The sequence below is a fragment of the Gopherus flavomarginatus genome, chromosome 5 (genome assembly GCF_025201925.1).
Source record: "Gopherus flavomarginatus isolate rGopFla2 chromosome 5, rGopFla2.mat.asm, whole genome shotgun sequence".
NCBI classification, from domain to species: Eukaryota; Metazoa; Chordata; order Testudines; family Testudinidae; genus Gopherus; species Gopherus flavomarginatus.
The window spans coordinates 145,181,257-145,195,372 of record NC_066621.1 but is presented as its reverse complement, the minus strand read 5'-3'; the positions used below and the strand labels follow the sequence as shown (position 1 = coordinate 145,195,372).

At 40.5% G+C, this 14,116-nt stretch overlaps 1 protein-coding gene across 1 annotated transcript in view; it reads left to right on the top strand.

Annotated features, from left to right (window-relative positions):
* Positions 1-14,116, top strand: part of SYNE2 (spectrin repeat containing nuclear envelope protein 2) — a 273,351-nt gene that overhangs the window by 139,085 nt on the left and 120,150 nt on the right. Inside the window, exons 60-62 of the mRNA XM_050952774.1 lie at positions 444-566; positions 2,241-2,420; positions 8,183-8,308. Of these exons, the coding sequence (XP_050808731.1) occupies positions 444-566; positions 2,241-2,420; positions 8,183-8,308 (429 nt within the window). The remainder of the gene's footprint in view (positions 1-443; positions 567-2,240; positions 2,421-8,182; positions 8,309-14,116) is intronic.

Here is a 14,116-nt window from a genome sequence, read left to right as displayed (position 1 = left end):
CAATACCTGTTGAATGTACTGTAAATGCAGCAGCATTCAATCTCTGATATTGTACATAATTATTATTTTTTAGTAAGATTCAGTTTAATACCTCTTTCTGATATGTTTCCAGTCAAAACATACTGTATAATACAAATTGTTTTATTTAATTATTTATTTATTTATGTTTGAAGGGCATCTTGAAAATATTTGTTGTTAATATGAAACATTTAAATGAAAGTCACACATTTTGTGATTCTAATTTGAATTAGAAGAAAATGTACTTCGATTAAATTATTGGAGTACAATGTATTTAGAATTTTGATAAAATTTAGACCTGGTAATTCATTAATTTATTTGGTATTTATTAAGATAACAACAATAATAGACACAATAACAATTCATGTGGCTGTAAAATGAAATTTCATAGTCCACAAATATTTTGGATATTTCAAAACATCTAGGAGGTGGATGCCATTGAATCTGAAGTGAAAGTGATAGGGAAGGATGTTGCCAAAATTAAGACGATCTTGTCAACAGAAGATATATTAGATTTTTCTCCTAAGGAGCATCTTAGACATGGACAGGTGTGTATGTATCTTATTAAACCTTTCTTTCTTACATTGAATAAACAAATCAGCACATTTCACAGATATGAAGATGGCTTATTAAAGCAAACAAATTATTATGATGCATGACTTGGTTTTGAGGACTATAACTGTAAAATACTGAGTAGGTATATTATGGAAATTGTGGCTGTAATTTCCATAACCCAAAAGCTGAAGGAACTTTTTCACAATTAAATTAAGCGGATTTGTGGTTAATGTGTGAGACTATGAGTTGGAACATCTGTGTTCTCTCTCTGCAGCAGATTTCCTATGTGACCTTGTGCAAGTTGTCTATGCTTAAATTTTCAGAAGTGCACATTAATTTTTGGTGTCTGCATTTCTGGAAACTTTATGACCTGATTTTCAGAGGTCACGTCCACACAAACTCTAGAGAATATCAACATAAACTGCAGGCAATTGGCACTTTGGAAAATCAGGCCCTGGGTTTCAGGTTGGACACTCAAAAGTTGAGGCAAAAGTTGATATTAATTTATCTGTACCTTATTGTCCTCATTTTGTGAAATGAAGGTGATTATATTACCTCAAAAGGGCAAATTCATTTGTTGTTTACAAAGCACTTGAAGATCTTTGGATGGAAAAGTGTATATATGTGCAAAATCTTATTATCCAAGTCCCTTTCAGTCTTACATTTCTATAATTCCATGATTATTTGTCAATTCAAGACTTTGTTGCTTGGATATTTTGGCCAGGATGTTCTGCTTTCCATCCTTGGGTACAATAAATCAAAGTTATAAAGATATTTTCTATTTATTTTTTCCCTTTGTCTACAAGCCACATTTTCAGTTCACCTACATGCAAAATTTGTGGATTCAGTTTAAGAGGAGAACTGACAGTTTGGTCATATGTTTGCTGTTCTGTTACCCAAAGGGCACTTGTAGCTGCTACAGTATATGGAGAAGTCAGTAATATTGTGAAGAAATAGTTCACCTTGAAAACAGTAGTCTTCCTTCCTGATTTGTAGCCTTTATCCACATTAGAGAAATATACAAAACATTCCCAGTGATTTGAACACTTATGAACCATAATGTAGATAGGCTTCTGCTAGTTAGACCCATTTTCACCACCATTTTAGTGAAACCTGGTGAAAGCAAATCTAGTGGTTGGATAACTTTAATGTTTCAATGAGCTCCATCAATTTCTGATGAAGTCTGTGTCACTCTGTGATAAGGTAATAAACAGGTCCAGCAACCTTTACACAGAGTCATGCAGATTTCACCTGAAATTGATGGAGGTCATTGAATTGTTAAAATTACCAGCCGCTCAGTAAAACTATAGTACATTAGAATGACTTTCTGTCTGCACTTATTTATCAGGTAGAATATTCTGTTCTAATTGCATACATGTTTTCAGTAACATGCAGCATTTCCACCATAAGCCTCAGGTCCACAAGACGGACGGAAATAGTCCCAATGGCCCCTGTCCTGCAAGTGTCATGACACACTCCTCTCGGTTTGTACAGTCTCATCATATATTTTTTGAAAACATTCTGAGGTAAAAATTGTCTGAGGGTAAACTGAGAGAAGGTCCAAAATCAGTCCTGCAGAATTTACATAAGAGAACTTTTCAACAGCGTGACAAAAGTGATCATTGTTTCTTCTTCATAGCATATTCTGGTTATACTTATATTTTTAGGTTATACTTGGCCACATCAGTCCCTTGCAGAAGACCCTTACTGAGATACAGGGCTACGAAGGTCTTAAGTTACGAGGAATGAGAATGCAACCTCTCTCAGTCTTCAAAAGAACAGCCCAACTTCTGAAAGAACTGAAAATGTTAGAAAAAATTACCAAGGAACAAAATGAGCTCCTGGAGGTAAAGTACTTGCACTGACATCAGATTCATTTATTCTGAAATTTCATACAAAATTCCTTAAACTGGTGGCAATATTTTTGGGGACGAGACATGATTGTCAAGGCAAGACCATAATACACTTGCCAGGTCTCTTATCTCTGTTTTTGCTGGGTAATTTAATACAAGGACAACGCTTGCTGTAACTGTTGTGATGTTTATTTAACTTTGGAATTCAGCTAAAAGTGGTGCCAGTTTCTTTTTCCAGATAGCTAATGCCTTGTGGTAGTTTTTGGTATTGCACGATAGTAGTGGCTTCGTTAATTGTCAAATTACTTAAATACCTATGCTCCCACAACCCAAGTCAAAGCAAGCTGTGAGTGCTCAGCACCGCTGAAATTCAGATCCTACATCTTTATACAGAACACAGCAATATTTTTGTTACATATAGCTAGCATTTAATAGTAATTTAATTACATTATCATTATTAAAATGTGAATAGTGCAAAATCTGTTGCCAAAGGAGTTATTTCTAAAGGATGTAATCTCTTCTTATCAGTAAAGCACAATGGGCCAGTTTCCCCCACTATAACTTGTACTGCTTATAATTTTGAAGCTGGACATCTCCTGACCTGACTTCATATTAGGTACTGCAACTGGACTTCTAATAGAGGTTAGCTATCCTGAGAAGCAGTGACTCTAAAAAAGATTTGGGGGTCCTGATGGATAATCAGTTGAATGTGAGCTCCCAGTGCCATGCGGTGGCCCAGAGGGCTAATGCAGTCCTTGAATGCGTAAATGAGAATCTCGAGTAGGAACAGAGAGGTTATTTTACCTCCGTATTTGGCATTGGTGTGACCACTTCTGGAATAGTCTGTCTAGTTCGGGTGCTCGTGATTCAAGAAGGATGTTCAAAAATTGGAGAGTTCAGAGAAGAGCCATGAGAATGATTAAAGGATTAGACAATATGTCAAGGAGCTCAATCTGTTTAGTTTAACACAGGGAAGATTACTAGGTACTTGATTACAGTCTAGAAGAACCCACTGGGGGAACAAATATTTTATAATGGGCTCTTCAGTCTAGCAGGCAAAAATATAATATGATCTAGTGGCTGGAAGTTGAAGTTAGAAAAATTCAGACTGAAAATAAGGTGTAAATTTTTAACAGTGAGAGAAATTAACCGTTGGAACAATTTACCAAGGATTGTGGTAGATTATCCATCACTGACCATTTTTAAATCAAGCTTGGATGTTTTTCTAAAAGATGTGCTCTAGGAATTATTTTTGGGGAAGTTCAAGGACTTGTGTTCGATAGAATGTCAGATGAGATCAGTGGCTCCGCATCTTTCCAGACTACTGCACACCTTTCCAGAGTCTGATTTGTCTTACATACCCCCAAGTTTCACCTCACATAAAAACTACTTGCTTACAAAATTAGATAAAAAAAATAGAAAAGTGTCACAGCACACTATTACTGAAAAATTGCTTACTTTCTCATTTTTGCTATACAATTATATAAAATCAATTGGAATATAAATACTGTACTTACATTTCAGTGTATAGTATATAGGGCAGTATAAACAAGTCATTGTCCACATGAAATTTTAGTTTTTACTGACTTCGATATTGCTTTTTATGTAGCCTGTTGTAAAACTAGGCAAATATCTAGATGAGTTGATCTTCCTCCTGGAAGATCTCTGCTTACCTCCTCGGATACACATACCCTGGTTGAGAACATTGGACTAGATGATCACAATGGTCCATTCTGGCCTTGGAATCTTTGAATATTTCTGGTTGAGCAGGAGAGTGGAGGCTCAGGACTAAACAGTCCAAGATGAATCTCTGCATTTCTCAGCATGATGTCATAAACACACCTTTTAACTGTTCTCTATTAACGGGAGTGCTTTAGCACCTCAAAGGCTGTTGTTCCACTGCCGGGCTATTTGTCATTCATACCTGCTGCTGTTAGCATATGAAGGTAGATATCATCCTAGATGTGTGCTTATATGCCCAAGATTTAGAGGAGCTGGTATGGAATATGCTAAAAGGTATGCACATTCTTACAGTTGAGGGAAGGCTGGGGCTCCAGGGGTTGCAGCAGTGTACTTCAATGTTCAGTGTCGAAGCATCATCTTGTGGTGAAGATGTACCTAGGTGTCACAAATTTGGGGTCCTGTTCATTTTTTACCCCAGATTTCCTGTGTGAGCCTCCGATGTCCGACATTTGTAAAATGGAGTTGGTGGCAGGCCTGTGAAGTAATTGTATATTATGAAGCTAAGTTTGCAAAGCACATTGAGATCCTCAGATACAAGATGCTATGCAAATGCAAAGTATTATTATTACATGGTTCCCATTGGTTCAGATGGGCCCTTAGGTATAAGTTTTCCTGCTTTGAAATATATTTTGCTTGTTGGAAGCAATATAATGTTTATGCTCAGCATTTCCATAGAATCCTAGAAATTAGAGTTGGAAGAGACCTCAGGAGGTCATCTAGTCCAACCCCCTGCTCAAAGCAGAACCAACCCCAACTAAATCATCCCAGCCTGGGCTTTGTCAAGCCAGGCCTTAAAAACCTCTAAGGATGGACATTCCACCACCTCCCTAGGTAACCCATTCCAGTATTTCACCATCCTCCAAATGAAATAGTTTTTCTTAATATCCAACCTAGATCTCCCCCACTGCAATTTGAGACCATTTCTTCTTGTTCTGTCATCTGCCACCACTTAGAACAGCCTAGCTCCATCCTCTTTGGAACCCTCCTTTAGGTAGTTGAAGGCTGCTATCAAATCCCCCCTCACTCTTCTCTTCCGCAGACTAAATAAGCCCAGTTACCTCAGCCTCTCCTCATAAGTCATGTGCCCCAGCCCCCTAATAATTTTCGTTGCCCTCCACTGGACTTTCTCCAATTTGTCCACATCCTTTCTGTATTGAGGGCCCCAAAACTGGATGCAGTACTCCAGATATGGCCCACCAGTGCCAAATAGAGGGGAATAATCACTTCCCTCAATCTGCTGGCAATGCTCCTCCTACTAATGCAGCCCAACATGCAGTTAGCCTTCTTGGCAAGGGCACACTGTTGACTCATATCCAGCTTCTTTGCCTTTATCTCCTACAAATCTAACTCAATCTTTAAATGAGATTTTTTCATTAGAAAACAGTTTGGAAAAATTGCATTTCTTGGCAACTTGGGTGTCATACTGTGCAGCAAAGACTCTCCAGTCCTGTTGTGTTGAAACCAAGTGTAGTACAATATAAGTCTATTGTCTGGCAAAGATATTACAAAGGAAGAAGTATATTAAAGCATGAACATTTTATTAACTGTGTATCAGAAATATAGTAAGTGCTCTGTTGTAAAGGCAACCAGAATGGAAATAATGTGCTCTTATTTTTTTAAAAAACACTTGGGTATTTATTTTGAATACTTAACTGTGTAGGGGCATATGAATGTTTGTTATGTATATATTACTCTCGGTTTACATAAATCACATGATATTGTAATAGAACAATCCTAATAATTTTATCATGATTAAATTCCAGCATAACAAAGCATAGTGAAATATAACAGAAACAAAAAGAAATTAGGTGCTGTTGGTTTGTAAATTCCTTGTGGTTAGGTCATCAATCAGCTTACACCAAGGATTAATTTGACCCTTTGTCTTTGTATTTTGGCCCATGGAGTGCCATGCGTACCTGCAGTGTTATATAAATAACATTCAGGTTAGATGGTATAAAGAGGACAGCGGAGTGTCCTGACTTCCCATATAAGGAAGACACTGTTCTCATGTTCTAAGATTAGGACTGTCAAGTGATTAAAACAATTAATCGCGATTTAAAAAATTAATCGTGATTGATCACACGATTAATCGCATTGTTAAACAATAATAGAATACTATTTATTTAAATATTTGTGGATATTTTCTACATTTTCAAATATATTGATTTAAATTACAACACAATACAAAGTGTACAGTGCTCACTTTACTTTCTATTACAACTATTTGCTCTGTAAAAAAACAAAAAAATAGTATATTTCAATTCACTTAATACAAGTACTGTAGTACAGTCTCTTTATAATGAAAGTTGAACTTACAAATGTAGAATTATGTACAAAAAAACTGCATTCAAAAATAAAACAATGTAAAACTTCAGAACCTACAAGTCTACTCAGTCCTACTTCAGCCAATCGCTCAGACAAACAAGTTTGGTTAGAATTTGCAGGAGATAATGCTGCCCACGTCTTGTTTACAATGTCACCTGAAAGTGAGAACAGGCTTTCGCATGGCACTGTTGTAGCCGGCATTGCAAGATATTTACGTGCCAGATGCGCTAAAGATTCATATGTCCTTTCATGCTTCAGCCGCCATTCCAGAAGACATGCATCCATGCTGATGATGGGTTCTGCTCGTTAACGATCCAAAGCAGAGCAGACCAATCCATGTTCATTTTAATCATCTGAGTCAGATGCCACCAGCAGAAGGTTGATTTTCTTTTTTGGGTTTGGATTCTGTAATTTCTGCATCAGAGGGTTGCTCTTTTAAGACATCTGAAAGCATGCTCCACACGTCATCTCTCTCAGATTTTGGAAGGCACTTCAGATTCTTAAACCTTGGGTCGAGTGCTGTATCTATCTTAGAAATCTCATGTTGATACCTTCTCTGCATTTTGTCATATCTGCTTTGAAAGTGTTCTTAAAATAAACATGTGCTGGCTCATCATTTGAGACTGCTATTACAAGAAATATATGGCAGAATGCATGCATCTGACGAAGTGGGTATTCACCCATGAAAGCTCATGCACCAAAACGTCTGTTAGTCTATAAGGTGCCACTGGACTCTTTGCTGCTTTTACAGATCCAGAGTAACACGGCTACCCCTCTGATACATGGCAGAATGTGGGTAAAACAGAACAGGAGACATACAATTCTGCCCCCAGGAGTTCAGTCACAAATGTAATTAACACATTTTTTTAACGAGCATCATCAACATGGAATCATGTCCTCTGGAATGGCGACTGAAGCATGAAGGAGCATATGAATGTTCAGCAAACTGTCAAATATTGCAGATAGTGGTGCTGTTGTAGCTAAGTTGGTCCCAAGATATTAGAGAGACAAGGTGGGTGAGTTAATATATTTTATTGGAACAACTTTTGTTGGTGAGAGTGACAAACTTTCAAGCTTACATAGAGCTCACCCACCTTGTCTCTCAAATATTATAGATAGAATTTACCCTTTGACCTGCACCTCTCACCTTTGCTGCACGGCATGATTTATTTTTGCTAGTTGCAGGCTTAGCCTGTAACAATGAACTGAACTATGCCAAATAAAAGTAGGAAGGTTTTCTCATAAGGTATCATGAAACCAACAAAAAGGCAAAATCATCCAGTTTCTCTTTAATTTCTTTTTTATACAACTGTCCTGGTGAATATGATTAAATATGTCTGACTTCACGTTTTACAGCCAGAGGGAGCTGAACGCATAGATTTATTTTGTAATAAATAGTTATAGCCAAAGCGACTTACTCTGCTGCCAGTTACAGCTATGATACAGTATTTTTATTTCATTTTAGTTTATTTTTGTTTATGAGAAAATTAATAAAGAACTTGAAGAGAATAGAATTCGGGAACACTGAATAAAATCAGCTCACAAATTCTTAACTTAAACCTAGGTACAGATATAGGAACATGGTTGTTTGACTTTCCAGTGGTTTGAATTCACTGTAATACTGATTAGCTTTTTTCTATATTCTACTAATCAATTGAAAATGGCTAATGAAAATTATCCTTTTACAGTCAATCGTAAAAGAGACAGATGAATGCGAACAAGAAATTGAAAAGCTGAAGCAGTTCTTAAAGAACCAGTTGGGTGAACTGTCATATGAAAAACCATTGTTTCCTCAGACTGCTTCCTGTCCAGAGGCGAGTTTCATTATTTTTCATTTTTTCTTTGACCTGTAGTGTATATCTCTGTGACCAGTACTTGCTTCTAGTTCTTCTCCTGTATGCTAATGTGGGGTAAACAGCAACACTTTTTTTTTCCCCTCCCAATTATTTCCCGATGTGTGAAGGCTAAAATAAGTAGGCAGATAGATTTCAACGCAGTATACACGACTATTCATGCATAAGATGACATGTACCAACTAGTGTTACACTGTTGTACCTTTAGTTTGTCAGTTAGGTATGTATTTTAAGATATATTTATCAGATCTCATGAGCTAAGCATTATCAAACACGGTCAGTATGTGGATGGCAGACCTCCAAAGGACATGCAGAGGGCTGGAGGAAGTGGTGTTGGTGAGTCAGTAGGCAGCACTTGTCTTGGGTTTGTGGTGCTCCAATACCCCAACATGGTATTAGGAAGCAATGTGTGCTGATGTAGGCTCTGTTTTGTAGATGAGACATATAAGCAAAGTCCAGATCACTTGTGCTTATTGACGATGCAGTGGCACTTTCTGCAAGTATTGGGGTGTTTGCCCTAGTGTCATGATATCACAGGATTGGTCTCCACAGTGCCCCTTTGGGGTATGACTGGTTCCTGGACTCACCCAACCTCTGGTCCAGCATTAGCATGGCACCAGCTGTGGGAGACTCAGCCTCAAACTCAGTCATGCAGAAGTCCACCCCTTCCTGGGCTATCAAAGAGTCAAAGGGAAAAGAAGCACAAATTAACTAATACAAGCCCTGAACTGGCCTCCTTTCCTCCAGGAATCCTCTGAGAGGCTGTAGTCCTGTTCAGCACTGACAGGCAAGTCGCTGGTAATAGTCCCAAAGTAATTGTTCTGCATCAGGCCCACCTTCACCTCAGGGGGGCTCCAATAGGCAGCAGTGATTCAAGCAGTTCCTGCTCTCAGCAGAGCTTTCTCTAGGAGCTGAGGACCGAAAATCTGTTCCTTCCAGGTCTGCCACCGGCTGATCCCGGCTTCTTCCTCTCCTTCAAGCATGAATCTCCTTGCAGTTGTGGCAGGACAGGCCTGATTGGGTGCAAAGCAGTTCAGTAACCATTACCTGGCCTGCGTGGGGTTTGTACACCCCATCACACATGGCTGTATTCCATGTTGGTTAATTATATTTTACTTTAAGTAAATTCTCTCTGCTCATGCAGTTAGTCTCTAGTTTCCACTTCCTATCCTAAACTGTTGTTCTGTGGCCTCATTAGCTGTTAGACACCCCAGCGGTGGTGGCTTTTTGTAGTGGATGAAGTGATTATATAATGGGCAAATTTTATTTTATTTTATTTTATTTTATTTTATTTAAAGGATGAAGGCAACATTACGGTGTCAAATACAAACCTGCAAAACTTAGGAAATGACTGAGTCATACAAGTATAATAATTATTTAGAAAGTGCCTCTGAAGTACTTGGCCTGCTGCATATAGTCATGATAACGTTAAGGGTACGTCTACACTATGGGATTATTCCAATTTTACATAAACCAGTTTTGTAAAACAGATTGTATAAAGTCGCGTGCACGCGGCCACACTAAGCACTTTAATTTGGTGGTGTGCGTCCATGTACCGAGGCTAGTGTCGATTTCCTGAGCGTTGCCCTTTGGTTAGCTATCCCATAGCTATCCCGTAGTTCCCACAGTCTCCCCCACCCCTTGGAATTCTGGGTTGAGATCCCATTGCCTGATGGGGCAAAAAACATTGTCGCAGATGGTTCTGGGTGCAGCCTCATCCCTCCCTCCGTGAAAGCAGCAGACAACCGTTTCGCGCCTTTTTTCCTGGGTGAACTGTGCAAACGCCATAGCACAGCAAGCATGGCCCTGCTCAGCTCAAGACCGCAATCGTGGACGTTGTAAACCCCTTGCACATTCTCGTGCAATCCATGCTGAACCAGGACCTGCAAAACCAGGCGAGGAGGCGGCGGCTACGGCAGCGCGGAGACGAGAGTGATGAGGACATGGACACAGAATTCTCTCAAACTGCGGGCACCTGCGCTTTGGAGATCCTAATGGTGATGGGGCAGGTTCTAGCCATTGAACGCCTATTTTGGGCCCAGGAAACAAGCACAGACTGGTGGGACTGCATAGTTTTGCAGGTTTGGGACAATGCCCCGTGGCTGAGAAACTTTCGCATGCGTAAGGGCACTTTCATGGAACTTTGTGACTTGCTTTCCGCTGCCCTGAAATGCCAGAATACTAAGATGAGAGCAGCCCTCACAGTTGAGAAGCAAGTGGCGATAGCCCTCTGGAAGCTTGCAACACCAGACAGCTATCGGTCAGTCGGGAATCAATTTGGAGTGGGAAAATCTACTGTGGGGGCTGCTGTGATGTAAGTAGCCAAAGCAATCATTATGCTGCTGCTACGAAAGGTTGTGACTCTGGGAAATGTGCATGTCATAATGGATGGATTTGCTGCAATGGGATTCCCTAACTGTGGGGGGGGGGGAAATAGATGGAACCCATATCCCTATCTTGGAACTGGAGCACCAGGGCACCCAGTACGTAAACTGCAAGGGTACTTTTCCATGGTGCTGCAAGCACTGGTGGATCACAAGGGACGTTTCACCAACATCCATGTGGGATGGCCGGGAAGGGTTCATGACGCTCGCATCTTCAGGAACACTACTCTGTTTAAACGGCTCCAGCAAAGGAATTACTTCCCAGATCAGAAAATAACAGTTGGGGATGTTGAAATACCTGTCGTTATCCTGGGGGACCCAGCCTACCCCTTGATGCCATGGCTCATGAAGCCATACACAGGCGCAGCCTGGACAGTAGTCAGGAGTTGTTCAACTACAGGCTGAGCAAGTGCAGAATGGTGGTAGAATGTGCATTTGGCCGTTTAAAGGCGCGCTGACGCACATTACTGACTCGCTCTGACCTCAGCCAAATCAATGTCCCCATTTTTATTGCTGCTTGCTGTGTGCTCCACAATCTCTGTGAGAGTAAGGGGGAGACCTTTATGGCGGGGTGGGAGGCTGAGGCAAATCACCTGGCCGCTGATTACGTGCAGCCAGACACCAGGGCGATTAGAAGAGCACACCAGGAAGTGGTGCGCATCAGAGAAGCTTTGAAAATGAGTTTCATCACGGACCAGGGTACGGTGTGACTGCTGTGTTTGTTTCCCCTTGATGAACCTCCCCCCCTTTGATTGACTCATTCCCTGTAAGTAACCCACCTTCCCGCTTCGATTCCAGCTTGCTTTCTAAGGAAATAAAGTCACTATCATTTAAAAATCATGTATTCTTTATTAATTCATTATAAAAAGAGGGAGAGAACTGACAAGGTAGCCTAGGTGTGGTTTGGGAGGAGGATAGGAGGGAAGGAAAAGGCCACTAAAAAAATTTCAAAGTAATGACAGCCTTTTGGTTGGACTGTCCACGGGGGTGGAGTGGGCGGGTGGAGGAAGCCTTCCCCCACACGTTCGTACACGTCTGGGTGACGAGGATATGGAACATGGTGAGGAGTGAAGGTGGTTACACAGGTGCTGCAGCGGCACTCTGTGATCCTGCTGCTGTTCCTGAAGCTCCACCAGATGTCGGAGGATGTCAGTTTGATCACGCAGCAGCCCCAGCGTTGCATCATGCCTCCTCTGATCTTCCTGCCACCACCTCTCATCTCGAGCGTCCCTCCTGTCCTCACATTCACTGGTATCTTTCCTGTAATTCGATACCACATCCTTCCAGTCATTCAGATGAGCTCTTTCATTGCAGGTCACTTCTCATAGACTCATAGACTCTAGGACTGGAAGGGACCTCGAGAGGTCATCGAGTCCAGTCCCCTGCCCTCATGGCAGGACCAAATACTGTCTAGACCATCCCTAATAGACATTTATCTAACCTATTCTTAAATATCTCCAGACATGGAGATTCCACAACTTTCCTAGGCAATCTATTCCAGTGTTTAACTACCCTGACAGTTAGGAACTTTTTCCTAATGTCCAACCTAAATCTCCCTTGCTGCAGTTTAAGCCCATTGCTTCTTGTTCTATCATTGGAGGCTAAGGTGAACAAGTTTTCTTAATCCTCCTGATGACACCCTTTTAGATACCTGAAAACTGCTATCATGTCCCCTCTCAGTCTTCTCTTTTCCAAACTAAACAAACCCAATTCCTTCAGCCTTCCTTCATAGGTCATGTTCTCAAGACCTTTAATCATTCTCGTTGCTCTTCTCTGGACCCTCTCCAGTTTCTCCACATCTTTCTTGAAATGTGGTGCCCAGAACTGGACACAATACTCCAGTTGAGGCCTAACCAGCGCAGAGTAAAGCGGAAGAATGACTTCTCGTGTCTTGTTTACAAACACACCTGTTAATGCATCCCAGAATCACATTTGCTTTTTTTGCAACAGTATCACACTGTTGACTCATATTAAGCTTGTGGTCCACTATGACCCCTAGATCTCTTTCTGCCATACTCCTTCCTAGACAGTCTCTTCCCATTCTGTATGTGTGAAACTGATTGTTCCTTCCTAAGTGGAGCACTTTGCATTTATCTTTATTGAACTTCATCCTGTTTACCTCAGACCATTTCTCCAATTTGTCCAGATCATTTTGAATTTTGACCCTGTCCTCCAAAGCAGTTGCAATCCCTCCCAGTTTGGTATCGTCCGCAGACTTAATAAGCGTACTTTCTATGCCAACATCTAAATCGTTGATGAAGATATTGAACAGAGCCGGTCCCAAAACAGACCCCTGCGGAACCCCACTCGTTATACCTTTCCAGCAGGATTGGGAGCCACTAATAACTACTCTCTGAGTATGGTTATCCAGCCAGTTATGCACCCACCTTATAGTAGCCCCATCTAAATTGTACTTTCCTAGTTTATCTATAAGAATATCATGCGAGACTGTATCAAATACCTTACTAAAGTCTAGGTATATCACATCCACCGCTTCTCCCTTATCCACAAGGCTCGTTATCCTATCAAAGAACGCTATCAGATTAGTTTGACACGATTTGTTCTTTACAAATCCATGCTGGCTATTCCCTATCACCTTACCACCTTCCAAGTGTTTGCAGATGATTTCTTTAATTATCTGCTCCATTATCTTCCCTGGCACAGAAGTTAAACTAACTGGTCTGTAGTTTCCTGGGTTGTTTTTATTTCCCTTTTTATAGATAGGCACTATATTTGCCCCCTTCCAGTCTTCTGGAATCAACCCCGTCTCCCATGATTTCCCAAAGATAATAGCTAGAGGCTCAGATACCTCCTCTATTAACTCCTTGAGTATTCTAGGATGCATTTCATCAGGCCCTGGTGACTTGCAGGCATCTAACTTTTCTAAGTGATTTTTTACTTCCTCTTTTTTTATTTTATCTTCTAAACCTACCCTCTTCCCGTAAGCATTCACTATACTAGACATTCCTTCAGACTTCTCAGTGAAGACCGAGACAAAGAAGTCATTAAGCATCTCTGCCATTTCCAAGTTTCCGTTACTGTTTCCCCCTCCTCACTGAGCAGTGGGCCTGTCCTGTCCTTGGTCTTCCTCTTGCTTCTAATGTATTGATAAAAAGTCTTCTTGTTTCCCTTTATTCCCATAGCTAGTTTGAGCTCATTTTGTGCCTTTGCCTTTCTAATCTTGCCTCTGCATTCATGTGTTATTTGCCTATATTCGTCCTTTGTAATCTGACCTAGTTTCCATTTTTTATATGACGCCTTTTTATTTTGTAGGTCACGCAAGATCTCGTGGTTAAGCCAAAGTGGTCTTTTGCCACATTTTCTATATTTCCTAACCATCGGAATAGCTTGCTTTTGGGCCCTTAATAGCGTCTCTTTGAAAAAC